General features: G+C 44.0%; 1 protein-coding gene across 2 annotated transcripts; it reads right to left on the bottom strand.

Moving 5' to 3' along the window:
• Positions 1–360: 360 nt before the first annotated feature.
• DCAF7 (DDB1 and CUL4 associated factor 7) lies at positions 361–27,148 on the bottom strand. 2 transcript variants are annotated; one of them, XR_004142024.2, is made up of 8 exons: positions 26,764–27,114; positions 13,486–13,644; positions 12,171–12,282; positions 11,653–11,771; positions 8,538–8,747; positions 7,485–7,602; positions 5,031–5,267; positions 361–424 (listed from the first exon to the last, which is right to left on the bottom strand). XR_004142024.2 is itself a non-coding variant. In XM_010981710.3 (7 exons), exons 1-7 carry the CDS (start codon positions 26,899–26,901, stop codon positions 5,095–5,097), a joined length of 1,029 nt encoding a protein of 342 aa, XP_010980012.1. In that variant the 5' UTR covers positions 26,902–27,148; the 3' UTR covers positions 4,817–5,094. The 2 variants fall into 2 exon arrangements, 1 of the variants encoding a protein (XP_010980012.1); XM_010981710.3 differs by lacking the exon at positions 361–424 and having other exon boundaries at positions 4,817–5,267; positions 26,764–27,148.
• Positions 27,149–27,403: the final 255 nt, after the last annotated feature.

Below are 27,403 nucleotides of genomic sequence, written 5' to 3' on the forward strand. Positions count from 1 at the left end.
TCAACCAACCTTCATTTGGTGAGATTTTCCCTGACCTCTGTTGACTCCTACCCTGGCAGGGGTGATGGCCTCCTCCTCAGGGCCACCAGTAACCCTGAACACACCCATTACTGCACAACGCTGCCAGTGTTTGTTTATGTGGCGGTCTCTTCTGGCAGATATTTAAACTTGATATTAAATATCAATTAAATTGGGGATCATGGCCCCCGGCATAGAGCAGGTACTCTGTGTTTTGTTAAAAGGTGATGAGTGTGATGGGCTAGGGTGGAGTCTGATTCCCTGCCAGTGTCTCTGGAATGTGACCACAGTGGCAGAATGGGAAGAACCGAATTCATCACGAGAAGAAATTCAGTCAGTCTCTACATGTTCAAGTTTTATTACAAAGTATGATGGGCAGAAAATATGGTACTTCTTATACAGGAGGCTGAAACAGAATGAAAGGGTGAAAATTAGGTTTAATATACTCAGGAAGCAAGAAATAAAGTCATAGATCTAACACTCCACTTTCAGGTGCCTTTGAAGTAGCCTTCAATGGAGATTTACCATCGTGGTTTCACATCACAGTGTTAAAATTTTATTACAAGCCCTGTGTATAATCAGTCCTGTGAAAATAATGTTTTAAAAAGAAAAATGGCTACAGTACAGTTCTGAAAGGGGCAGCTTCCTCTCCACCTGATCACGGGATGCCACAAAACCTATAATATAGAGGAAAAGTTTAAATATATAACAAATTAAGTTCAGACACACTAGGCTAAAGGGGACAGAAACTGACAGGCTAGAGCTTAACATTTCAGAGAACAAGAAACCTCCATTTTCTACACAGAGATGTGTACAATCATGCTACAAGTTCACACTCGAGGGAGGAAGGATGGAAAGTCACTGACAGAGGGGTCATAAAATACACAGGAACCAAAGCAAATTGATTCAAATTCGACTCAAGCAAGTCAAAGCTTTAGCTGCACAAGTTTATAACACACTGTATTACCACAGTCAACCCAAGGTGAGAACATTTCTTTTAAATAGCAGATATCACAAGATCTTATTCACTGGGTTGTCCAAAAGGCGGGTACTAGTAAGTTTTCCAGCTGTTCCACAGACTGCCAACATCGTTCCTCTTGAGTTCACACTTGCATTAGCTTATCTGTTTCTGGTTTGATACACAGGTCCAAGCCTCCTGGGAAGGCACCTGCATGTCTCTATACTTACAGAGTCACACCCAGAAAGTAGCCTGAGAGGAGCTGGCCCATCTCATGTGGCCACACATTTGACTTTGACCATTAGCAGCAATGACAATGGTGGGAGAAGAGGATGCAGATGGGCGAGACGGGTGACAGTCTTGGGGAGCCTGGCCCGGGTTCGCAGTGACTGCTCAGCTCAGCTCAGCTTTGCTCCCGGGGAAAACCCAATTTAAATGCCAAGCATGACCCTCTTTCCTCATCCTGGAGTACAGACAGTAAAGGGAAGAGTCTGCTTCAGGGCTTCTCCTTTAACGGTCTCCTTAAGCCCAAGCCAGGTCATAGAAGGAGCTGCCACGTTCTCAAACTGGGAAAGGCGGAGGGATGGTACTGGGCTCGCCCTCCCATGGTAGTTAAGCCCTGCAGCTCCTACATACCTTATAGCCTAGGAATTCAAGGCTCAGGCTGCAGCAGGGAAAAAGGGGTAGGAAGGTAAGAGAAAGAGAAAAGAGAAAAGGGAGGTGGGGAAAAGTCAGCATGACTGTTTACAACCATTGCTTCTGCTCTCTACAAACCTACAACCAAGAAAAGCCACGGTCCAGAAGAATCAAGGGATTGCCAACACCTGCAGATTTCTACCACCAAACGTCACCAGGGCTGCACTGCAGCAGGAAGGGGCCCCTCTGCCCAGAGCTGTCATCCTGGCCCCACAGTTACCTAGTGTCAGACACCAGATGAACAGTCCACGCCAGCCGCGGGCCAGGCTCACTCCACAGCCACACGACGGACAGTCTGAATGCTTCTCCACCTCATACCTTTACTGCCCTCGGCTATCTTCTCCTTTGTTACCAATGATTTTCTCCCACATCCTAAATCTCCTAAAATTCCAGCCACACCTATCATCAATAACTTGTAGTTGTCTCAACTTTTTCTGTTTCTTCCCAAATCTCAATCAGTTCTCTAAGAGCCAATCCTGTTCTGATAAATTCTCACAGGTTATCAAATATCTTCCCTCTTCAAGTCCTCATCTTGCAGCCTTGTTCCTCCCTGGAAAGAGAAGGTCCCCACTCTCCTGGGTGTAAACACTCAAGCTCTTGAAGGAGAAGGACTTGGACCCATTCACCAGCTCCCTGACGGGGAACCTGAGGCCTAATTAATTCAGCACCTCCCCCTCCTCTCAGAGCAGACAGGAAACAAAGGCAGCTCCTGCTGGGGGGGGGGGGGGGGGGACAAGAGCAAGTTGAAGGGCCACCGCCAGGAGAGCCAGCGCCCTGAGGTGCCACCGAGGTCTTTCCAGTGCGGTGGGGCAGCTGCTTGGCTGGCACTCAAAGGGAGCAGGCGCAGAGCCTCCCACCCATTCTCTCTGGCTGCCAATCTGAGAACCTAAATGAATCCAACAAACACTTGCTTTGGAAACTACAAAGGATTTCTGCTTCCTGGAGCACAGCTGACCAAGAGGCTTTCCAAATCCTGAGACCACAGAAATCCCCTCCTCAGCCACGAGGCCATCTGGCCCACGGCATAAGGGGAGGGTAAGAGAGCCAGGACTTCAAAATACCAGCATCCCAGTAACTCTGAGTGTGTGTGTGAGAGTGTGTGAGTGTGTGTTTGTTTAGGGAGACTGGGCCCATGTGGGATGTCAGGAGGAAGAGGACCACACTGCGGGCCTAAGGAGGGTGATGGGGCTGGGAGCCCACAGGGCAAGGGAAAACAAAAAACAAAAAAAATGTTGGTTTCCAGAGTAAATAACAACTTATCCAAATATACCCCAATTACTATTAACTAATGTTTTCTCCAAGTTGTTTTCAAGTTCCAGTTGACAAATCTCACCACTCAGACCAGGGAAAGTGCCGAAATGAATCTTAACTCAGAACTCAGTGTAATTAAGCACTGCCCCAACGGGACCAGCCCTCTCTACCACTCTGACATCCATTTCAGACCCTTTTCCACAGAAAGGTACTGATGGCCTCCTAGAGCAAGAAACATTCAATTTAGACTTGCTACCCTTGAGAGAAGGACCCTGGAACCACCAAACACAATGACAAACACAGGATGGTTCTGACCAAGAATTGTTTGCATCACATCTCCAAACAGTGCAGTACAAACGTGGTGGTAAATGCAGGAGAGCTGACCTCCAACAGACAGCTGGCTGAAGAGCCCCCAAATCAGAGGAAAGCATAAAGGTAGAAGGGGAAATACCCTGACTTAAAAAAGAGCCTTTTTCTTTGGGATAAGCCCCTGTGTATTAAAGCAAAGAGCTCTGACTTTGGGGATACAAATACATCTACTTTTGAAAAGGAAGACTCAACCAAGAGAGTTTAAGGGCCCAGAAGAACAAAGCTAAGTGCTTTGTTTCTCAAGAGCAGGTGAGAGTCCAAGTGGACAAAACCCTGGACTTCAAGTCTGCTTCTCTCTACTCTCGGATGCTCCACTCAGAGGGGACCTGGCAGAGCACATCGAACCAATATCCCCCCAAACTCTGAGCATGTCCCAAACTCTGCCTGCCCAAGGACTCACCTACTACCCCAATCACATGCAAAAGCCCCCATCACGGAACTTGTTTGTGTAACGGAAAACAGACACCTGCAGCCCGCAAGTCCAATACTGCTCAGAACCTCACCTGGAGACAGGGCGGCTCACAGGGGTTTGTGGGGCTCTTAACTGGCTGACCCTGGGCCCTGATGCTTTCTTGCTACCTATTTAACTGACGGCCTGGGATCATCACAGCCTATTAGTCCATCCTGTGCAAGAGCAGACAGCCTCTCACACTCTAAAAGACCTTGTTCAGTCTAGACTGGATGCTCAGATTGTGCGCCTCTCAAGCAGGGCTCTCTCCGCTCACAGCGGTCTATACAAAGCGCAGCCAGTACACCACCAGTCACAGTCAACTACACAAACAGATACTGAAGTTCACTTTATACGTCATTCTTGTCTGTCATTCAAGACATGAAAGAGAATGGTCAGGGCTTACATCTGGAGGGCAAGACAGACTCCTAAACTAGGTACTGGAAATGTACTCTAAGCTCAGCTTTCCTGCAACTATTCCCCAGTCAGGCACCCCATCAGCCAGTCCAGCTCAGCTCTAACTCATGCCCAATAGGTTCGGGGGACTTTGACAGAGGTACTTCAGGGAGTAACAGAAGGCTTCCCACATCTGTTTTGGAGCCCAGAATGCCCTTGAAAAGAGCCAGGCTGAGAAAAGGTGTGAGAGTTGGCCGACTTCAGAGCACCAAGGAGGTTTGGGACTCCCCGATCAGGTACGTTCCGCTCAGGCAGTGATTCAAGAAGGCAAACTGCTCAAGGGGTCAAGGGCCTGGGGCCAGATCCAGGCTTGGAGGGAAGAGAGGAAGGTGCTAATAGGGAGGGCGATGAAACAAAGGAAGAGACCAGGGAGTAAAATTCTTCTTGTAAAAAAATTAGCCTGATAGATAAAAAATATACAAAGTTGAAATTTGCTAAAGACATTGATAACAGGAAGAAAGACAACTTCAAATTGCTATTTGTTCCCACTTAAGTGCTAACATGGACAGGGACACAGACTGCTGCCTCGGGCAGCAGACAGACAGACAGACAGAGACATCTGGACAGATGAACACAGCCAGTGCCTACAAAGCTCATGAACACAACGGCTGACAAACAAATATACAGAGATTTTTAATTGAGGAACCAAAGGAGAAGAAGAAAGGAGAGAACATCTTAAAACTCAGCCCTGGGCTGAGAAGGCGCCACACAGCACTGAGTCCGGCACAGAGGGCGGTGGGGTGACTGGCCAGGAACTCCAGGAGCAGCTTCTGGTAACGGTGGGTGCAAAGCAATGAAAGACATACTGGCCACCGGAAACATGTTTCTTCTTACTTTGGGGGTGGGACAGAGGCGGAAACACACAAGCCCCTGCCCCATGGGCATGGCGCCACCAACTCTACACTCTGAGTATCTCCAAGCAGTTGTTGTAGCAGATGGCAATCCAGTCAGGCTGGGTAGACGCCCACTGCACGTTGTTGATCTCTCCCTCGGCTGTGTAGGCCAGGATAGGGTCCTCGATGGCCCGGGGCATTTGCTGGATGTCCCAGATGAGAGCCTGATGATCATCCGCTAGGGACACAAAAAGCCAGCAAGTAAGCTCACAACTCAGGCAGTGAGGATACTGAGCCCTGCATTTTTGGGTGAGTGGGTTGGGGGCGTTGGCATATGTGTGTGTGTGTCACAGTATACAAAGCATCTGTTCACCAAAACCCCAGTGAGGGAGGTTTTATTTTAAGCCCCCATTTTATAGATGAGGAAACTGAGATTCAGAAATGTTGAAGCGCCTGCCCCAAACCACAGATCTATGTGATCTGTGAGTGGCACAGTCGGGACGCAAAGCATGGCCTCTGACTCTCAGGGCTCCATTCACTGCAGCAGAGCTAGCTCGGCAGAAGGGACTTAGATGGGCACCTCTCATCTGGGGCAGGCATCAGGAAAAGAAGATGGAATGGGATAAAAATGATCCCAAACATGTCATTTTCAGCCACTCAAAGTACTTCAGTGATTAAAGATCTCTCTCTGATGATTCAGTTACTTAATGGGATCCCCACCCCGTTTTATTTATACATCAACGACATGTTATACAGATAATGAGCTAAAGTGCCATGTGGACATGTGCCCAAGAAAAGGGCCCTGGGAAACACCAGAAAGAGGGTAATCATCCTAAAAATATATATAAGCACACGAAAAATGTCTGGAAGGAAACCTGTCAACATAAGAACAGTGGTACGAGTAGGGCGACGAGGTTATGAGTTATGTTTACTTCTTTCTAGTTCCTAAGTGACCTACATGTGGTGGTCATATTACTTTCATGATCAAAATAAGGAGTTCTTAATTTAAGAGAAAGAAAAAGGCAATGACCTTCAAAACCACAGTGCCCTCTAGTCCCACCAGCCAACCTGATGTGAAAGCCCATCTCTGATACATAGGGGATCCGAATGAACTAAACTCTAACAGGCCTCCTACCATGGCCTCATAACCTGGGCAAGGGTGTGAGGTGCTCTCCCGGAGACAGCCTGTGTCAGGAGGTCTGGGGGCTTGTTTTGAACACCCAGCACTTCTAAAGCTCGAAGTCCCTCTTCCTCAACGAGCTCAACCGAGCATGCTCTTCAGCAACAGCTCCTTCAACTGGCAGGACTCGGGGCAGGTGCAGTGCACACAACAGGAGCGGGTCTGGCAGAGGCAGCCGCCGGAAGCTGCAGATGGGCTTCTGCAGGGTGGGCCAGCACGTTCTCCTTTCCGTTTCCCCCTCCCACCCTCCCAACCTGCACCCCTGGGAAAGAGGGCCACAGTGAAGAAGTCAGGCCACAACCTGAGGTACAGAGGGAGGCAGCGGGCCTCTAACTGCTTCTCAATGAGGCAGACAGGCATGAGCAGAGGGCCCCAAACAGGAAAAGCTTCATGCCTTTCAAATGAATGCTAAGATGGCAGAAGACCACCAAACTACATTGCTCCTTTGGCTCCATAATGAACAAGGAAATGAGGATGCTACTGATTAGTGAGGAGAGGAAAAGTATGTTAGAAGGAAACCCAAGGCACTGAAAAAAATAAGGAGCAGAGTAGAATCCTGTCTGTGTAAAATCAGGGGATAAGTGTTCATACAGGAGGATGTGTACGCATGGATCCACCTAAGAAGGCATGGAAGGAGACACACAAGCTATTGTTAGAGTCACCTACGCGGAGTGGGACTGAGGTGGAAATGGGAAAGGAAGGAGAAGATGAAGACCTTCCTGTTTTATACAGCTCTGTATTATTCTAATTTTTAATAATAGACATTCCTAGATGGCCAGCATATTTTTAAGGGGTACTCTTCTTGGTCTGGCAAATGGAGAAATGGGAACAAGTCACATACCACTAACCAGGCCAGGCTATGCAGGGCCCTTCAAAGCACCCAGAGCTCAGTGCAAGGGGATATGTGCTTCTGACATCTCCCAGGGGACAGTCCCAAAGACTCAGTTACATCCAAGAGAGGCTGCCCCGCTTCTCCATATGCTTGGATGAGTCCTCTGTGCCAATCTAGATTTCAGAGCCGCACAGTATGCAGCACAAGCCTGCAACTGATACACAATGTAAAGAGTATACAGATGCCCTGATACCACTGAAGGTTACAAGATCATCTGGAAATCTGGACTGCTTCAATTTTGCAAGTGTAGGGAGGCTCTCAATGGAGTTATTTGTGTAAATCTCTCGAACTATCCTTGGAACAGAGTAAGGATTAGAATTCTAAAGAGACAAGAGGAGACAGATCTTACCTCTCCCTTCCATTACTCCCCCGCAAGCAATTACCTGCAGTACAGATATGACACGATGAATGTGGGGCCCAAGCAATGCCGTTGACACATGCTCGGTGGTTGTTTAACCTGGCGACAGGTGTGCAGGGAACTCGGACGTCCAGAATCACTACCTGAGGAAATAACAAGAAAAAGGCCCAGAAACTTCAGGGTATGATAGAAAGAAAACATAAGAAAAAAAATTTAAGTATAACTTGTTAATTTGTAGATTTAAAGATTCTTAAGAGAAAGAGGGTCTCGGTCCCAAAAGTATCTACAGGATTGAGGAAAAAGAAAACACAGACCTAGGTAGTTTATAGTCTATGTCATGAGCAACATAGGACCTTTAGGCTGATAAAGAAGTGGAGAAGCGGGAATGGGTAAAACAAATTTGTATAATTCACCAAGCCCCATTAGATGCCTGTGCTAAGAATTCTGTGCACGCTCAGCTGCGCAGGATGAGAGCCCTCTCCCCCGATCCCCAAAGCAGAATTTGAAATGTAAGCAGCCTGAGGTACTGGTTTCATCGAAATAAAATTAATCACTACATCATCTCCATCCACAATTTACCGCTTTCATCAAGTAACAGGCTTCAGAGAGTTGCCATTTCCATGTCTGTTCATTAAAGCTGGAAGAATCTATCCAGACTACAGCGGGGTAAACTGCCTGTTTCTTTACTCAGCACCAGAAGCATGTATGATTTGGTTTACTTTTTAGATACTGCTTTTCTTGGCTCTGACTCCAACTCTCCAAGTATTAAAAGTTCTTAAACACACAGTCCTTGTTCTAGATCAGGTTATTTCAATTTCAGCACCATTGACACCTTTGGATAATTCTGTGTTGTGGGGAGTGGTCCTAAGCATCAAGGATGTGTAGGAGCATCCCTGGCCTCCACCCACCAGATACCAGTAGCACTGCCCACTTCCCCCTTCCCCGCTGGAAATATCTCCAGATATTTCCAAAAATCCTCCGGGGAGAAAACGGCCCCCCAACTGAGAACCAGTCTTCCAGATGCACTAAGCAGTGCCAGAGCTGAGCGGCAGAGTCTCTGTTCACCTGAAGTACTCACCTCCATTCCATCCATGGCCATGGTGGCCAGGTAGTTGGGGTCCTGCTTGTTCCAGCAGAGGCGAAGCAGTGGGTGATGCTGCGGGTCTTCGTAAATGATGGTGCTGTGTTCTAGATGACGGAGGTCAAACATCCGTACCGAGCCATCGGCACCCACAGAGGCAAACATGTCCCTGCCACCCCCAGCCCGGCTAAACGCAATATCATAGACCTGTTGGTAAATAAGAAGCTTTAGTCAGATTTAGATCCATTACTGCCCTTTCCTGTAGCAGGGAAATCTGCCATCCCCAGTGCATCTAAATCCCCGCTCATGACACAGAAGGAGGTAAATAAAGCCAAACAGCGCCTGTGAAGACTAGAACCTGAGAGTGCTAACATCAATGACTTTCCAAAAAGTGAAGGTCACTCTGCTATGGAAATTGGCTGGCTGCTTCTCATATTCCTGCGTTCCAAGTCTTCTTCTTCCAGCCCCCATGATGGAACAAAGAGGACACACCCTGCTGACCAGCAGATCACAGTGACTCTGAGCACGTGTTCTGTACGCTTGGACAGGCCCAGCGAAGCCAGAGCCAGCGGCTGTTTCCCACCACCCTGTCAGAGATCGAGACGTTTATCTCCTGGGCCTTGGTGGCTTTCATTTGTGTGCAATCAGAGGCAGATCCATGACCACATCAAGGCCAAGATCATCGATTTGATAGGTGGAGGCCGCCCTCCTGTGGCCACTTAATAGCAGACAAGCTGGTTGTGCGGCAAAATCTGGACCTGAGACTCTTGCAAGAAAGAGGTAGCCGCAGTTCTGAATCACAGGAGGCTCAGGTGTTCCTACATTTACAAAGAGGTTTAATAATCGTTCTCTTGTCCTAGGACATGCTATTACTTCTCCTGGTTGGTTTGTGTTCATTAGTGAGTCAATTTAGGTTTTGAATCACAGTTTTCTGCATTTATTACTTGCTGCAAACATTGCACACCACTAACATCTATGAGAAAGCAGAGGCAGGGAGCTTCAGAGAAAGGGACGAGGAGAGACAGACAAAGCCAGAGCCAGACACAGGGAGACAGAGAGAAACTGAAAAAGAAAAACAAAATGCCAAACAAAATCCATCTTTTGGGGTCAAGGACAAAACAGCTGACTTCCAGCAAGACATGAGTAGAATCTCTCACTCAAACCGTGGCTCCAGCCTTCTTGAGGTTCCATCTACTAAGGGACACTGACAAGCAAGCATCTGTTTCTACTCAGCCTCATAAATTCCTTTTCCTCTGGCTCAGTATGAGAGAATCACACTTCTCTTTCTACAGTAGGAATTAGGAGTAGTTCAGAGGGGAATTGGGCCGGTTATCACAAGGAGGCCTGACAGACCAAGGCCCTGTCCAGCACTCACCAGCTACATGAGGGCTGGGGCGTGTCTATCAGTATGTGCACCCCAGGGGCTGGCTCTTAGTAACTCCCAGGAACGGGGCACCACGGCAGCATCGCTAAGCCATAAGGAGCCCACAGGCAACATGGCCGAGTGTGTAAAGCTCTCTCAGCTTTGCTGCTCCTTCCTCTGTGTGCCACTTGTGTATTTCCTCATAAGCCAAGGGAGGGTGACAACTCCCAGATATATGCTACCCTCTTCTGCACCAACCCACCAGGCAGCAACAAGAGCCCCTGACCAACTCTTTACTTTGACAGAAAGAGGTGGCTGGAAAAACTCAAAAGTGCCAGGAGGTACCACTGTTTCTCTCAGGGCAACCATCCTTAGGCTCATTCCTTCAAGGCCAGGGTGTTGGTCCAGGGCCTGTTTGCTGTTAACATCCATTCCTGGCCCTTCCCTCTTGTAGGGAGAAGCTAAGGGATTTCTCCTCCTCTCTCTGTTTCTGGAAGCTTCTCTGGCAATGGCGGTGCCCCCTCCATGGCTCTAGCTTTTGCCAAGTAATCCCAGCCCCTGGGCTCCAGGAACCCTGCCTCCTCCCTTGGCCCCTCCGGCCTTCCAACAGTGGCAGCTTCCTGCTGCTCCTGCTCTCTGGATCACCTCACTGTTGCCTCATGGTGTGGCTTCTCACTCTACCATCATCTGTGAGCAATCTCCTGTATTAAATCCCCTCAGTTTAAATATTCAGAGTAGCTCTAGTTTTCTGGATTGGACCCTGAAAGAACAGCAGGCTAAGTTGTCACATAACTAAAATGTAGCAACCTGTTCCACTCGATGCCAAGAGGGTTTCCAGAGCTTTCTTACTGGTCTTCTTTGCAGGGCAAACTCTTCCTTTGCCCCTTGGTTTACAGCAGCCAAGTTCAGCAGACTAGTAACAGACCTTACCGTCGGGAGCACAGAAAGCCAAAGAACAACCACATATTAAGAATGATAACCTGGTTACCAACCTCCCATTCTGTGGACACCCTCAAGTTTCTGACCTAAGGTCAAGGAATCTGTACAGATATTAATACTCCTCGCTATGCAGGGTGAGGTAGAAAAAGAAACACTATCTACAGGAAATTTCCTGTAATTTTGCTGGTAGAGTACTAGCATGTTCTAGAAGTTAAAGATTTGTGATCATTTTCCAAAATCACTCAGAAGAATGCTTTGATTAAGATAATTACAAATAGCTCCCCTCGGCTTTTCCAATAAACATAGAAGAAACATCACTATCAAAATAAACCACTTTCAACTCCAAAGAGTACTAAAAGTATAAGTATTAAGAGAACATACTAGAATTTCATAAAACAAGTTTAGAGATAAAATGATGAATCAGGTTTGTCTGCCAGGAAATTTTCCCTCTTCCTCACACCCTGTTTTCAAAAAAAAAAAAAAAAAAAAAAAATCGAGACAAGTGTAAGATTATTTTTCAATCACATCAGGTCCAATTTTGTCTATAAGAGATTTCGTTATTAAAAAACAGCAATCTCTGGCACAAAAGGAAAAAAATAGACTGTAGAATACGCTGTTTATATCAGCTCAAAAAATGCACTCATTTACAACAGTGTTGTTTTCCACTGTTTTGACACATTACTACTTTCAATTTAGCCAAGAAGACATCAACATTATGTTATGATTTTCCACATCATTTGCAGAACAGTGAGAGAACAGTCTGACCTCACAGGGAAGGCAGAGAAAGCAGCTGCGGAACAGCACCCTTACCTCTTTGTCATGGGCGATCAGCTGGGTCTTCACATGGCCAGACACAAGATTCACTCGCCCCAACACCTGCCCTGTCTCCAGCCCCCAGATGGTACAAGTCGTGTCAATGCTGGAGGTACCTGGAAACAACCAGTGCAAGTCAGTGGCTGACAGGAGTGAGGTTCCCATGCAGGCTTCCCTCCTTGTGCCTATTCATCTGTTCCACCCAGGAGACAATATGCCGCAGACACTTCCTGAGTACAGGGAGGGTACCAGGAGAGCCCCAAAGAGTCAAGTGTTCAATCTGTACCCCAGGGCCTTAGACTCTGACTGGAGAGACGAGGTATCTGCGTAAGGGAAGCTCGATTCTGTATAAGGAATTGATAACCACATTCCATATTTAGCCTCTTTCCCACGTGGCCCCATTTTAGGAAACTGCATGACCTGGGCCCCTGGTTAAAAACTGGCCCAGTGTTACATCTGAGAAAAATGTTTCTCTGCTTCTTTAAAATAGAATACACACTCCCTCATGCCTTTACCTAAAAGATAAGGATCCACCTCATTCCAGTCAAAGGAGGTCAGAGGCGCACAGAAATCCGAGTTCTTATTATTGTTTAGCAAACATTCCAGCCTGGTCTCTGTTTCGCCAACCTGAAGGAACAATGATTTTGTTTTTAATCAGTCAGTCTTATCCACACAAAAAAATCTTTCAAGTCTTTTTTAGACAATATCTTAGTAAATTTAAGCCATGGGGACTTTTTATCATAAAGAGTAATAAAACCCTGAGGAACTAATTGAATGCTACTTCTTTCTAAGCTTTCTCCTCTGCTCAGTTTTGTTTTCCAAATTTTCACCCTCAAATCCTTCTAGATGATCCTTTTCATCCCCAAATCTTCTCACCTTGCCCAAACCAGAGTCTTTGTTCCCTGCAGGCTGGGCACCCAACTCCAGGCTACAGGAGATGCCGCAGGTGATGAGCTCAGCTGAGAGGGGAGGTGAAGCTCCATGATCCACTCCCACACTTTACTAGGGTCAGTATTTTGTTTAATTTACTCAAAAATATCCTGGCCATACATAAAAAAAAAATACAATAATGCTACTTGCAGCAACATGTATGAACCTGGAGATTGTCACTCTAAGTGAAGCCAGAAAGAAAAAGAAAAATACCATATGATATCACTTATATGTGGAATCTAAAAAAAAAGACAAATGAATGTATTTATAAAATGGAAACAGACTCATAGATATAGAAAACAAACTTACGGTTACCAGGGGAGGGAAGGGGGGAAAGGGGTGGGAAGGGATAAATTGGGAGTTCAAGATTTGTAGATACTAACTACTATATATAAAACAGATAAACAATAAGGTCCTACTGTACAGCACAGGGAACTATATTCAGTATCTTGTAGTAACTGATAAACGAAAAAGAATCTGAAAGTGAATACATGTATGTATATGTATGACTGAACTATTATGCTGTACATCAGAAACTGACACAACATTGGAAACTGACTAAACTTCAATTAAAAAAAAAAAAGTCCTGGCTATAAACAGAGTAAGAGGCCTCAAGTATCCCCACCCCCACAGAAGTCTATTGTCCATACATCACTTTAACTGAGACTTGAGTGTCCACGGCTGACTGCAGCCAGCAGCAGGGCTTAAGGATTCTCGGCGAGATTTACTAGGAAATCTGCTGAGCCAAACAAGGTCAGCCCAGATCCACTACCACTTGTTTCTCCAGGGCTGCAAGGATACTGCCTCCTACCCCAGTCTGTCCTCCGTGATGCCACGCTGCTAACAACAGCAAACACGGAGAAAGCTCGTTGGTCTGGCTGCCCATCAAGCACCGCTTACCCTCCACACACGGAGATAGTCGCCACTTGTCGCCAGCAGGTCTGGATAGACGCCTTTTGTGTCAGGGATCCACATGAGCTTTGTGGTGGGGTAAGGATGGTCAAAGGTGTTTCGGCAAATAAACTCTGAACTCTCTTCATCTAAACCAACAAGCTGAACCTGTAACATGACAAAATTGAGCCATATAAACATTTGTTTCTCTGAAGCAGTATCAAATATACCAGATTCCTGTCAGTGACAGAAGTCCTGAGCTGCCCTACACTCAACTGCAGAGACAGGAACCATGAGAGAGGACATCGAGGCCAACCATCCCACTGCTCAGAAGAGGAAACCCACACTCAATGGGCTGAGCTACACTGAACAGACTGCAAAGCTAGTAAGAGGCAGGGACATTTAAATACAGATTCTCTCACTCCAACTTCCGCACTCTTGATCCTACACCATAGAACAGCATTATTTGCCCAGCTGGTTACACCTTCCCCCACAACCCCTGAGGCACTTGACAATGTGCAGCCATGGTTGTAGTGACTCCAAGACTGGAAGTGCCATAGGCATTTGGTGCCCAGGGGCCAGGACTATCAAACACCCTGAGGGGTGCATCCAACAAAGTAACATCTCACCTAAAAAGGCAATCGTGCACAAACTGGCTGCTCCTCCACCCCTTCATCCCCAACACACATGCTGGCTAGTAACAGGCTTACACGTAAGGGTGTGCCAAAGGACCATTCACGAACCCAACCACCATAAGTGGCCAAAAAAGTGGGTGCCGTTGATGAGAAAGTCCCATCTGGTTCTGGCCACTTTTTCTTTGAGTCAGTTTTGGACCAATATTAACTTCCATCCTTTGCTATAAAACTCAGTCTAGCTCAGTAGGAAACGCCACTTGCTACCATTTGCTTATGAACTTCCACCAGCTTGAAGATGGAGCAGTGGGGATTTCTGGATGATCCATAGTGAAAGGACAAGCACTAACTGTAGAGCAGGAAAATAGAACTCCTGCTCTTCCTGCCTTTCTGACTTCAGTCTCAGATACCCACCCTTCTTTTTTTTTTTTTTTAATTTTATTTAGGTACAACTGCATACAATAAAATTCACTCACTTTAAGTGCATAGTTCAGTGATTTGGGTCTTTTGTGACTGGCTACTTTCAACATGATGCTCTTGAGATTCATCCACGTTGTATCAGCAATGTCTTCTTTTTAAATTGCTGAATAATACTGCATTATGTGGATTTATTTACCTACAATTTATTTACCCATTTACCAGCTGATGAACTTCTGGGCTATTTCTAGTTTAGAGACATTACAAATATTGCTGCTATGAACATTTACGTGTAAGTAGACCGCCAACCCATTTTCTAAAGCGGCTGTGTCATTCTGCATTCCTACCAGCAATACAGCAATATGTGAGTTTCACATCTTTGTCAGCACTTGGTATCGCCAGCTTTTGAACAAAAGTCACTCTAAGAGGGGTGTGGTAGTATTTTACTTTGTACTTCCCTAATAATTAATCATACTGAATACCATTTCATGTGCTTATTTGCCATGCGAATTTATTCTCTTATGATTCTGTTCAAACAGTTTGTAGTTTAAAAAAACTTCATATTTTAGATTCACAGAAATACTGGGCAGTAAGTACAGAGAGTTCTCATATACCTTCTGCCTCCACACACGCACAGCTTCCTCTGCTGTCAAAACACCTGCACCAAAGTGGTACATTTGTTACAAGTGATGAACCTACACTGATACATCACTATCATCCAAAGTTCACGGTTTACACTAAAGTTCACTCTGTGTTGTATAACCTTTAGGTTTTGACAAATGTTTAATGACATGTATCCACTGTGACAGTATCACACAGAATAGTGTGACTTCATTTTTTACTGGGTTCTTTCCTCAGTTGAATTTAGGGAGTTCTCTGTATAGTCTGGATACAAGTCCCTGCTTATGCGCTTTGCAGGTATCATCTCATAGTTTATGCCTGTTCTGTCATTTTCTTTCAGTGTGTTTTGAAGAATAGAAATTTTGAAGTTTGAGGACATCAGTTTATCATTTCTTTCTTTTACAGCTCCATGCTTTTTGTGTCCTAGCAAAGAAATCTTTGCTCAACTCCAGCTCATAAATATTTTCTCCTATGTTTTCTTCTACAAGTTCGGTAGTTGTAGGCTTACATTTAGCATACATTTATGCTACATATGCACATACATGTAGTATGATCCATTCCAAGTTAAATGTTTTATATGATGCAAAGTAGGAATCAAGGTTCACTTTTCTACATGTGAATGTCTGATTGGCCCAGCAGCATATGGTGAAAAGACTGTCCTTCCTCCTTTGAATCACCTTGTTGAGAATCAATTGACCATGTATTTGTGCATCCATTTCTGCACTCTCTATCCCGTCTCATTGATGTATATGCCTGTTCACTGACCAGGATCACAATGTACCGGCTACAGCAGCTTCCTAGTGAAGTCCTGAAATCAGATAGTGTCATTTCTCCAACCTACTGTTCTTTTTCAGAATGGTTTTGCTATTCTATATCTTTGCTCTTCTGTGTAAATTTCAGAACCAGCTTGTCAAATTCTACAAAAAGCCTGTCGAGATTCTGATTGAGATTGTGTTGAATCTATAAATCAGTTTGTTAGGTTTTCTTTCATTTCTCTCAGCAATGTTTTGAAGTTTCCAATGTACAAGTCTTGTATTTCTTTCATTAACTTTATTCTTAAGTATTTTATACTATTATAAATGGAAGGGTTTTTTAAATTCCATTTTCAATTGTTTATTGCTACTGTATAAAAATACAATTGATTTTTACCTATTAATCTTGGATCCTCTTTGCTAAATTAGTTATTCATTTTAACAGCTTTTTCATAGATTTCTAAGAATTTTTCTATGCATATTTATAGATCTTGGCATCCACATCTGACTTAAAAATCCATATGATGACTAAACCTAAATATTCATTTTTATGGAGCACTCACAGGCTTTCAAAATCTTGTAATGTGCTGGGGGAGATAACCTATGAAGATATAAAAGGAGAAAAAACCCACTGCCCTAAGACAGCAATAAAAGCGACACCACAAAGTAATATATTAGCTGCTTATTTATGACACAGATACAGTTCAGAGGAAAGAGCAGTAATTCAAAATAGGCAAGTGAGGTAAAGGAGCTGGGATCCAAGCAGTCTTCAAGGGTATGTGGAAAGGTTGTAGGGAGGCAAAGAAAGGGAAGGCATTCCAGGCAGATGGGACAGAAGAACGAACTAAATGACCCACTTGATGGCAGCAAGAAAACCTGTTTGAGAGGAACCATCTGAAAGAGCAGCGCAGAGGCTGGGAGTATGTGCCTGGGGCAGGCTGGAGAGCCCTGAAAGCAAACTGAGGACAGAGGTGGGCTTTCCCCTGTGAAGGAATCTGAGAAGCAGTGGTAGGACCAGGAGTCCTCGGAGGTGTGAGAATGAGGCCTGGTAATGCCCTGCAGGACTGACTGGATCCAGGAAGAGGCGGGAGGCGGGAGCTAAGTCCAGAGACCCACAGGGGAACAGGTGGGAAAGGTTTGGGGCCTATGGTGACCAGCAGTGAGAATGGCAGGGGATAACCAGAGATGGCTGGAAGAGGGATTATGACAGAATAAACAGTTTTTAAGGAATTAAAAAGTTGACATTCTGACCTCTGCAGAAAATAAAATGTAAAGAAGGAAGATTCTAAATGGAACAGGGAAAATTGGTATCAGGCTTGCTGGGGGAGGGAGGAGGAAATAGATGAGAAGCTAAATTTTGTGGCTCATTGAGCAGAATAAAGAATAAGCCTCTCATATAGTTTCTGAGCCAGATACTGCATTCATGTATTTATTCAAATATTTACCAAGTGGCTATTAGGTTTCAGGCGCTGTTCCAAGTGCTGGGGAAATGGCAGCGAGCACAAAAGACAAAATCCGTCTCTCTAATCAGAAATGTAACACTGCGAGGTTAAACTAGAAGAGAAAATGCTACACTCACTCCTAAATGTTGCTTTTCAAGTCACCAGATATTTCTCCCCAAACCTCAAAATGTCAGATCCTGTGAGCATCTGACACTTAGGATCCACTTAACCAGACATTCAAGGCTTTCCACCACTCAACCCTAGCCTACCTTATCTTCCACTTTTATTTATCTGGTCAGTGCTTCCCATACCCTTCTTTATGCTGTCTTCATGCTGTAAAATCCTCATCCTTTCTATCGACTCAAATCCCGCCCAATGTTAATAAGTACAGTGGCATCAAGCTTCCAGGGCTCCTTATGTACCTACCACTTGCTAGCAGCTGTAGGAACTTGGACACGTTACTCAACTTTGCTAAACCTGTTTCTGATCTGTAAAGTGAGGATATTCACAATACCTACACCCCATAGAGTTGTATGTAAATTGCTTGGTGTAGTGCCTTCCTCAGTGTACGTATGAGCTTTTAATATTACTACATCCCACCTCCTTTATAAACCACCTGCAGTCTTCCTAGTGCAGTAAGCTCTCAGTACTTATCCACACCACCCCTTTGGTGACTAACCCCATACTGCATCACTTACATTACTGCCTCGTGCTGTTTTGCTTAGTAAATGCCTTAAAAACAGGGCCTGTGTCTTAATTCTGCTTGTACTACCAACAGTGATGGTTTCCGAATCTGGCTATCAGATTTACCTAGGCTCCCCAACTCTAGCCCAAGATTCTGATTCAACAAGTGTCAGGTGGGGCCCAGGAGTCAGTATTCTTAAGAACCTCCCTGGTGATCCGATTCAGCAACGTTTGATAACCTCTGCACAACAGCACCCAAGCCGGGGAAGAAGTAAGGAAATGGCTGGACTTAATCTTTCCTGATCTCCCCAAAGACTTCATGTGTTCGTAGACTCGTGTGTTATCTATCCGTAGCCTAACTCACTTCGTTCTTCTGCTCCAAGTTGCCAACCAAGTATTGAAAGGAATAACAATTAGCTTTCACTGTTATTCAATTTTTTGTCCATATACACAGGTGTTAAAAATTTAATGATGAAAGCAATGTAAGTTCTCTGCGAATATTCACATAATACAGAGTGAAGTGGTAAAGTCTCCCATTAACTTCACCCTCAGTTCTACTTACTGACTCTCAAACCACAGTATCTTTCTGAATGGTTCTCTGTACATCTATATATGTGTATATATGATGGGTTAAAAAAAAAAGATAGCCTTGGACAATAAAATGTATTCTGCAACTTGCTTTTAACATATCTTGGGAGATCTCATGTCAGTACAGATAGCGCTACCTCACTCTTCCACAGCAGGCTGTGGTAAGCACACCATAATTTAACTATTTGTAGTTACTGTGTTTTGCTATTATGAACACTACTATGTACACATGTGCAAATGCTTTTATTGGACAGACTGCTAGAAGTGTAAACTATTGCATCACGTTTTAAATGTTAATACCACAGGAACAATGAAATAATAAACTTGTGTTGTTTTAAGCTTAAAAAAAAAAAGTAACAAATTCTGTCCAGCAGTCTTTGAAAAGGTGGCTTCCATTTACATTTTCACTAACAGTAATATAAGAGTTACCATTTACGCACACCTTTAAAAACACTGAAAATAATCTTTAAAATTTTTGCTAATCTGATGGATAAAAAATGGCATTTTACTACTGAGGATGAACATATTTATTATTTTTACTTCTGAATAGCAATTTTTAATATCTGAGTGCTTATAATGGACAAAGTATCAGCATTATGCTTAAAGCTTTACATGCACCTCCTCATTTAATCCCCTCAACAGCTCCATCAGGTCAGTACTATCATTTTTCCTACCTTCATAATATACTGAGTAAGAGATGTGAAGTATCCTGCCCCGGATCACAAAGCTAGCTGCCTTTTAAATACAGGCAGTCACATTCCACTACCCAAGCTCCTCACTGCTTGCTGAAAAACACCAACTTAAAACATTTGCCCAGTTTATCCCACTGAGTTGTGTCTTTTTCTTTCCTGATTTGTAGGAACTCTTACAGATGGCCACTGTGCCTTTATTTGTTACATACTTCCTTTGGTAAATTTGCCCATAAAAACTCTGAGGGTGGTGGCTTTTTGACAAGACCGGGCGTGTTCAGGGTGGTATGGCCGTAGACAGGGTGGTGGCTTTTTGGAGGGAGATCTTTGAGGAACTGAAAGATGAATTTCTGCCCCGTCCCCCTTGGGGGAAATACTAAGGGTGAGGAGTTCTGCTCTCCCAACCCCGCACATAACTAGCTCCAACTGCTAAACTGGTTGGCTGGAGCCTGTGCCAGGGATGTGGGCCACCTCCCCAGCAGGCCTGAGAGCCCTACGTGAGGCAGGCACCACAGCTCTCTTGCCGTTGCACAGCCTGCTCCTGCCCGGACAGGCAAGGTGGCCTGCTCATTACAGGTCTGGCCACTCTTCACTCCAGTTTCTCTGCACCTTTAACTGAGCGAGGGATGTCAGTCAGGTTGGGTCTGCCCATGAGTTAGAAGTGGAAAAGCTGAAAGTCTCACTTAGGCTTTAAAGCCAATCTGCAATTTTCCAACTCACTTTACCAAGGAGTCGCACCACATTAGAGGTGCTTGTTCAGCTATTAATAAGAGTGGGGCTAGATTTCTCCTTTGGTGATTATTATTTGTACCATATAACCCCCTTGATAGGACGCTCCCAAGGGAAAAGGGGGTGAGTGACAGAATTTCAACACCAAAATTCTACCCTGAACCTCTTACCATTATGTCCTCTATCATTTTCTTGATCATATTTACAAGTCTTATCTATATTTTAATGATCTTTCAATTGGGTTTGTTTTATTCTTTATATGAACTTTTAGATTAAGAGAATTATAAAACATGTGACCACTATATCAAAATATAGGTATACCAGAAAAGGTTAGTAACTACCCCCATCCCATCATCAATATATCACATTATTAATTTTGTGTGTGTTGCTTCTACATTCTTCTCTAAGCTCAAACAGATTTATGCACAAGCAGAAGGTTTTCCTGCAACTTTTAGAAAAACAGAATCCTATAGCCAATGCTATAAATCTTCTTATTAACTTAACAAAATAACGGGCATCCCTCAGGTCAATATGCAGATCCAACTCATTCCTTTTTTTTTTTTTTTTTTTAAGTTTTTAGGGAGGGAGAGGTATTTAGGTTTATTTATTCACTTATTTTTAGAGGAGGTACTGGGGATTGAACCCAGCACCTTGTGCGTACTAAGCATGTGCTCTACCACTTGAGCTATACCCTCCTCCCTCCAACTCATTCTTTAATTGATGCATAGTATTTCATAGAATAAATGTACAATAGTATATGACCACTCCCCTAATGGTGTGCACTGCTTCCCTTTTCTGGCACTACTTCTTACAAGCTTCACTTCTGGAGACCAAAGTCCCAAGAGTGTGATGGCTGTATTAGAAGGTATATGCATTTTAAATTTTAGTAGATGCCGATTTACTTCCCTGACAGGCTGTAGCAACTCACACTCTTACCAGCAGTAAGTAAAAGGTGTTTACTTCCCATACTGTCAGCAATACTAGAAGCAGTAATTTAATTTTTATAAATTTGAAAGGGAAAAGTAGCATCACAGGGTCAATTCTCATTCCCTTTAACTACCTCTGAGGTGGAGTATCTTTTCCTGTTTATTGATCGCTTGTATTTTCTCTCCTATGAACTGGCTATTTATACTTTGTTCATTTTTCTATCATACTAAGTAAATTAGCTCCAACTAGGGTGTCATGTTTTGAAAATATTTTTCCTTGGCCTATCATTAGTCTTTTGACTTTGTCCACAGCTTATCTTTTCACAAAGAAATGTTCTATTTGTATGTACAGCTGACCTTTGAACAACGTGGAGGGCTGATCTGTGCATAAGTTAGTATGCGAGTCCTCTGCAACCTTGGATTCAACCAACCACAGACCCTGTGCAGTACTTAGTATTTACTATTGAAAAATTCCCACTTACAAGTGGGCCTGTGCAGTTCAAACCCGCACTGTTCCAAGGGTCAACTGTACTACAGTCTGTCAGTCTTTCCCTTACTTGACTCTGGACTTAATGATTGGCTTAAAGACTGCCTTCTCCTCTGCTCACCCTCCACTTCCCCAGTACAAATTTCCTAGTCAATCTTCTACTGTGATTGTGGGAATTTCCTTTACATTTAAATATCTGATCTGGAATTTTCATATACGCTGTAAATTAGAGGGCTCTAATTTTTTTCTGCCAGGTGGACAATTATGCCATACAATTTATTCATTTTTCCTAGTGAATTAAAGTTCTATCTTATCACAAACTACATTTCTATGTGTATGTATGTGTACATACACATAGAAATACCTTGGAACATTCTATGTGGTTCAATCAACTATATGTGGCATTGGCTATAACTACACCAATTCCAGTATGTTTATTCTGATCTGGTAGGGCAAGTGTTCCCGTTTTTCAAAACATTCTCTCTCCCCGACCCCTCAACTATTGTTGTTTTTTGGGGTTTTTTTTTTACATCGGTATATATTTATTTTTAAGACTCTGGAGACAGACAGCATTCTAGTTCTCGCCCTGCTCTTACCTTCTGTGTCACTCTGGGGAGTTACTTAGTATGTCTGGAGCTTTAGTATCCTCATTTTCCCGTATGTTTTGATATACATTATTTTTATCAATCAGTTGATTTCCCTTAACTTAAAAGTATTTTTCCCCTTAATACACAATTTTTATAAATTATCTTTTTAAAAAAGTGATTTATTTTCCCAATGGAAATCTTACACATTCTTAGGTATATTCTCAGGTATTTACAGCAGTACAACCTATAATAGCTGCAGATCTGTTGACACTGCTCCATTCTTTGTCATCAAATGTGGCTAGATTTCTCCCTCCTCTCTTCAAGGGGATGCAATCATTTTGCCTGGATGTCCAAAAGATTCTTTCTTCACTCTTAAAATGTAGAAACTTTCCTAGGAAAGTTTTCAGTGCCAATTGTTCTGTGTCCATTTTTCTTGAGATATAGTTCGTGACTCATCACTTCAAACCTTTATTCTATAAAGTCTTCTTTAACTACATATTTGAGTTTTTGTGTTTCACTTCTTTGATTTTCTTCAGAGACACCAATTATACCTAAGTCAGATCTTCTTTATTTTCTGCATCAATTACATTCTTATATCCATTTCATTTTCTCAATCTGTCTTCCCTATCCTTCACTGTTTTCAGCTGTTTGTATTCATTTTTATTCTCTTTCCAATGTGGCTTTTACTCTTGTGATAATTTTTGTTTTCTCTTCCACTGTTTTTCTGGGCTCTATCTGTTCCTGTCACCAAGCCTTATTTTACCTGATCTCCTATACCTCTGCTTGGAGTTCTTTATTTTCTTAAGTTCTTTGAGTCTACGGTGACAGGACTGGCCATTAATTTTCAACTAAGGTGAAAACATTCTTCTAGTGTGGATACTTTACTTTCCACTTGTTTCCCATCCCCCCCCCCCTTTCTTATAGTATCTCTCTACTGCTACTGTACTGGTTCCTTTTGAATGAGGCAAGTTCTCTCTAGATGATCTGAAGCACATTCCCAAGGTAGAAAAGTCAGGACCATGTTCTAAGTTAGTATAAACACATGAAGCTTTTGCATCTTCCCAGTCTACAGAGATGAGGTGCTGTCAAGCTGCTCACAATTCAATCTCTCTTCTAACCTGCCTCATCTAATGCTTACAGAGACGATGGCACGTGTGTGTGTCTCCTTGTATAGTGTAGCCCCCCTCTCACCCAAGGTGTCAAATGGGGTCTGGAGAAGCTCCTGCTGTCCCAGATAAAGGATTGTTGATTTTGCCCATCAAAATCCTACTCTGGAGAACTGTGCTCTTCTGATTTGAATCTGCAGTCACAGATATTCTTTCGCAGCATTTTCCTGTACCCATTTGATCTTCATTATACTGCCATCCTTCCTCACTTACTGTGGGAGCATAAGGAAAAAGTATGACTTTAATCATCTTTTTGTCAACATTAGGTTACTCCTCTGCCTTTTCCTCCATAGTCTTCCCTGTCCTCCTGCTAAACTTCCTCTATCTCCCACCTCCACTGCCTTTCTGCAACTATTGCTTCACAACTCTTTATCCCAACATGTGAAACAAATGCCCCTACAAAGAAAAGACTGTGAAGCAAGATCACTTTTACTTATTTTTAAACTGTGGCTATTACTATCAGATGTCTCCTAAGGAGTAGATATGAAATGTAAAATATCTACTCCTTGGAGGCATGACCACATTTTCACTTTCAATTACTTTCATGAATAACAACATAAATTACTATTCGCATCACTCATACCTTATATTAAAAAAAAAAAATTAAAGCTGCCATGTCTATTTTGTTACTATGCTCCTTAAGGGAGGAAACTGTGTATTCAACTTTAATTACATACAGTGCTAGCACCAGAACATGAAGGTGAATGCAAATGTATACATGTGTGTGTGTATATATGTGATTTTTTAAAAAGCCCTCAAGTTATCTAAATCAATATACCACTCTTGTCAGATAGACATTTTCCCACAATTGTTAATAAAACCAAAATCAGCCAAGGCAAAATTCTGTCAGAATAAGCCAGCTTTTCTTGGTCTATTCCACTTGTCTTCCCTTTAAGCCTGTTCCTGACTGACTATTGTTGATCAATGTCTGCAGAGAGGTTCTGCCTTGTCAGACTTTGAGGTGAGTTCTGGCATAGCACCCAACACCCCACCACCACACCTGTCCCTGGCGCCCCGGGCTGCTGGCTCAGAGGCTAAGATGTCAATCATCTCTGACATCACAGCCCCAGGTAGACCAGACTATCTATTGAACACAGATTCATTCCTTGTTCAAATCACAGCATCTCCAGTAAGTCTGTGTAAACTAGGTTAGGGCAAAAAGCAATAAAGCAGCAAAACTTTTATCCAGTGCTCCCATGGAGGAATTAGTTCTCTCACTGTCTAGAAAACAGGAAGGAAGCATTCAAACCAGAAGAGTTTTAGACTTTAAATTCCTCTGCTGACAGTCTTGCCAGGGAGGACTGATGGAGCACTGCAAAATACTAAATATCTACAGAAATACTTATGTGTACTAAAATACTTTCTTTTGATTGCTGCCAATGTTACAGCTGCTAACAAAGGATACCATCACTATGACTAAAAGACACATGTAGGTTCAATACATATTTGTTGACTTAATGAACAAATGAATGAAAATCCTCAAAGACTGCCACAAATACTGAGAAATGAAAATTTATATGCCAGAGTCAAAATCATTGTGTGCTAAATAGATAAAGTACCTCTGCATTAAAGATCTCACAGAAATCAACACAGCCTGACAAGGCAAGCATTCATCCCATGTGTACTTCAAGTACAAGGCAGTCTTATCTAGGTTTACTACCAGTATTCTTCAAAAAGCATCAGGTATACCTATGGTTTCTCTCCTCAGAACCTCAACAATGTTTTCTAGATGCTAAATCATAAAATACAAATGGTTAGCTAGTTAAATATCAGGGCAAAATAAATCCCACTCACTCTACCAATTTTATTCAAAATCAACCCCGAAACATACAACTAAGTGGAACAGAAGTCATCTTTCCCCATAAAACAGGGGAAGTACCACTTGTCTAAAGACCATAGACATTGTCAAAACTCAGGAGACATACCAGAGTTATTGCCTCTAAGCCAGGTAGAAAAAGAAAAAATATGCTTAAACTAGCACATTACAGTACCTGGAGTCCAATAACAAAAGTTAAGAACTCTGACCTAGGTGAGGGCATTAAAATAGTTTTAAGATGCTGCATTGCCTACATACATGTAACATGTATCCTTATACTAGTGCTCTCAATTTTATTAATCCAGCTTCCAAATCAGGACCCCGAGTTCCATTCTCAACTCTGCTATCTACCACAGGCCATAAGGAAGAAAGAGGTTCAAGCTATGTTTTGTTAGTATTCTGCTTTCTGTAGGCAATGGACTCCAAGATCAATGTATACTCCCTGGGATTTGTTTGTAAATCGTGTATGTGTGATCCCTGGGCAATGAGAGACCATCATTTTCATCAGTTTCTCAAAGGGGAGTCCAAAAAAAAAAAGTTAAGACCTAACTCTAGAGAAACAGATGTGCTCCTGAAAATGTAAACAAAATTACAATGTTCAAATGTTTATTTACAAGACCTTTATGTGTAAAAAAAGAACGTCTTTCCTACAACAGTGGGTCAGAAATAATAAAATTTATCTGTGCAATGCCCCACAACTAGTCAGTGAATTAGACAGGACCCAACCCGAGAGGACCTGGCTTTCTTCCCTGCACCATGTCTGTGTCCACACAGTTCATTCTTCTTAAGTCACAGCGTTCACGGTGTCAAGTAGGTGTACAGGCTTTAAACACCACTAAGCATGGCTCTCAGTTGCTCTGAACACTATCAATCACAACGTTTACTCTAATACAATAAATGGAAGAGATTAAGGAGTAAGGGAAAGAAAATGCTTCCCACGGACTTACTCAACAACTTTCAAAAATAAGTTTATGCTGCACTGCCAGCTTAAAGCTTCCTCCTACTATCCGTGCTTCTATGAAGGATTCTCAAATTGTGGATGTCCAGAAAGACTTAATACTCAAGGTTCGAGCCCAAGAAAAGATCTGGCAAGTATCATCCTTTTCCATTCGCAAAACAATGGCGGGATCACGACCATACGCCAAGATTTCTAAAAAGAAATCGCTCTGAAGAGGTCGAATATGAGGCAGCAATGGTAATGCCAATCCCGGCAGAAGGGCTGAGGATCCTTGAATAGTACCTGAGGGTGGGAGTAGGGAGCGGGGAAGCCTGCGCAGTAAACAGTCCTAATAGAAATCTGGCGTGGCCAGGAGTCAATGACCCTTAGCTGAGGCGCCAGCATTTTCTTCACAGCCATCACCCCCTCATCCCTCTTCCGCCCCCCAACTGAAGCAATGCAGCAGGAGGCGGGGGACAGGAGTGATAAATGGCATAACTTTTGGGTGTAAACTCGCGTTTGAGACCTGTTTCCGTCACGAAATAGCTGTGTGACTCGGACAAGTCACAACACGGTGCCTCAGTTTCCCCATCAAAAGATGGGGATAAACTACACTCCTAACTACTCAAGAATGCTGCCAGGATTAAATAAGAACGAGAGCGAAACCCTCTGCACAGGGCCAGACACAGAGGAACCGCTCCATGGAGCTACGGCAGGTCCGCAGGAGGGTCCCGGGGTCTGGACTCCAGCCCGAAAAGGGCGCTCCCGGGGCCCGCTCCCCGCCAGCGGGGTTCCGAGCCCCTGCCCGGCCCACCTTGTTGTTGTACTCCTCCACGAAGCTGCCCAGCGCCAAGCGAAAGCGCTTGTCGGGCCGCACGCTCCAGTTCATGGCGTAGACGGTCCAGGGCGCTTCATACTTGTAGATCTCCTTCCGCTTGCCGTGCAGGGACATGGTGGCGGCTGCGGGGCCGCAGTGAGGGCCCGGACGGCAGCGGGCTGAGGCAGGCGGGGAGAGAATCGAGCGGGGAGAGAATCGAGCGGGGAGCCGGGACTGGGACCGAGGGGTCCGAAAGGAGGCGGGGCGGGGGCGGGCAGGGACGGCCTAGCCCGGAAGCGGGGCCGCGGCGACAGACAACGACAGCCGGGCCCGACCCCCAGTTTCAAACCTGCTTCGGCTCGGACAACAACCACCTTCCGTTCGAGACCCCGCCCCGCCTTTCGGAACGGAAGCCGCGGGTCTCCCGTAGCGGCGCCGGCCGTTGGCTGCCTGACACGTCCTTTTGAACGATTCCTTCTCCTCATTGGCTATTGTGCCGGCAGCTTCTGAAACATCCTCACTATTGGATTAAATGTTTGTCATTCCACTACTTGCCCCGCCTAATTCCAGAGGGGCAGGCCCTTTCACAGAGCCAAAGGTCATTGGCTGACACGGATGTCAGTCAGAGAGATAACGG

This window comes from Camelus dromedarius, chromosome 16 (genome assembly GCF_036321535.1).
Source record: "Camelus dromedarius isolate mCamDro1 chromosome 16, mCamDro1.pat, whole genome shotgun sequence".
Classification (NCBI taxonomy): Eukaryota; Metazoa; Chordata; class Mammalia; order Artiodactyla; family Camelidae; genus Camelus; species Camelus dromedarius.

What these genes read in the sequence shown, in the direction of transcription:
- DCAF7 (XM_010981710.3), bottom strand. Translation starts at nt 26,901, where the DNA reads ATGTCCCTGCACGGCAAGCGGAAGGAGATCTACAAGTATGAAGCGCCC. An exon ending in ACTATCTCCGTGTGTGGAGG is followed by an intron (nt 12,283 to 13,485) that starts GTAAGCGGTGCT and finishes TTGTTCCTTCAG; the next exon opens with GTTGGCGAAACAGAGACCAG. An exon ending in TGATCGCCCATGACAAAGAG is followed by an intron (nt 8,748 to 11,652) that starts GTAAGGGTGCTG and finishes ATTTACCAACAG; the next exon opens with GTCTATGATATTGCGTTTAG.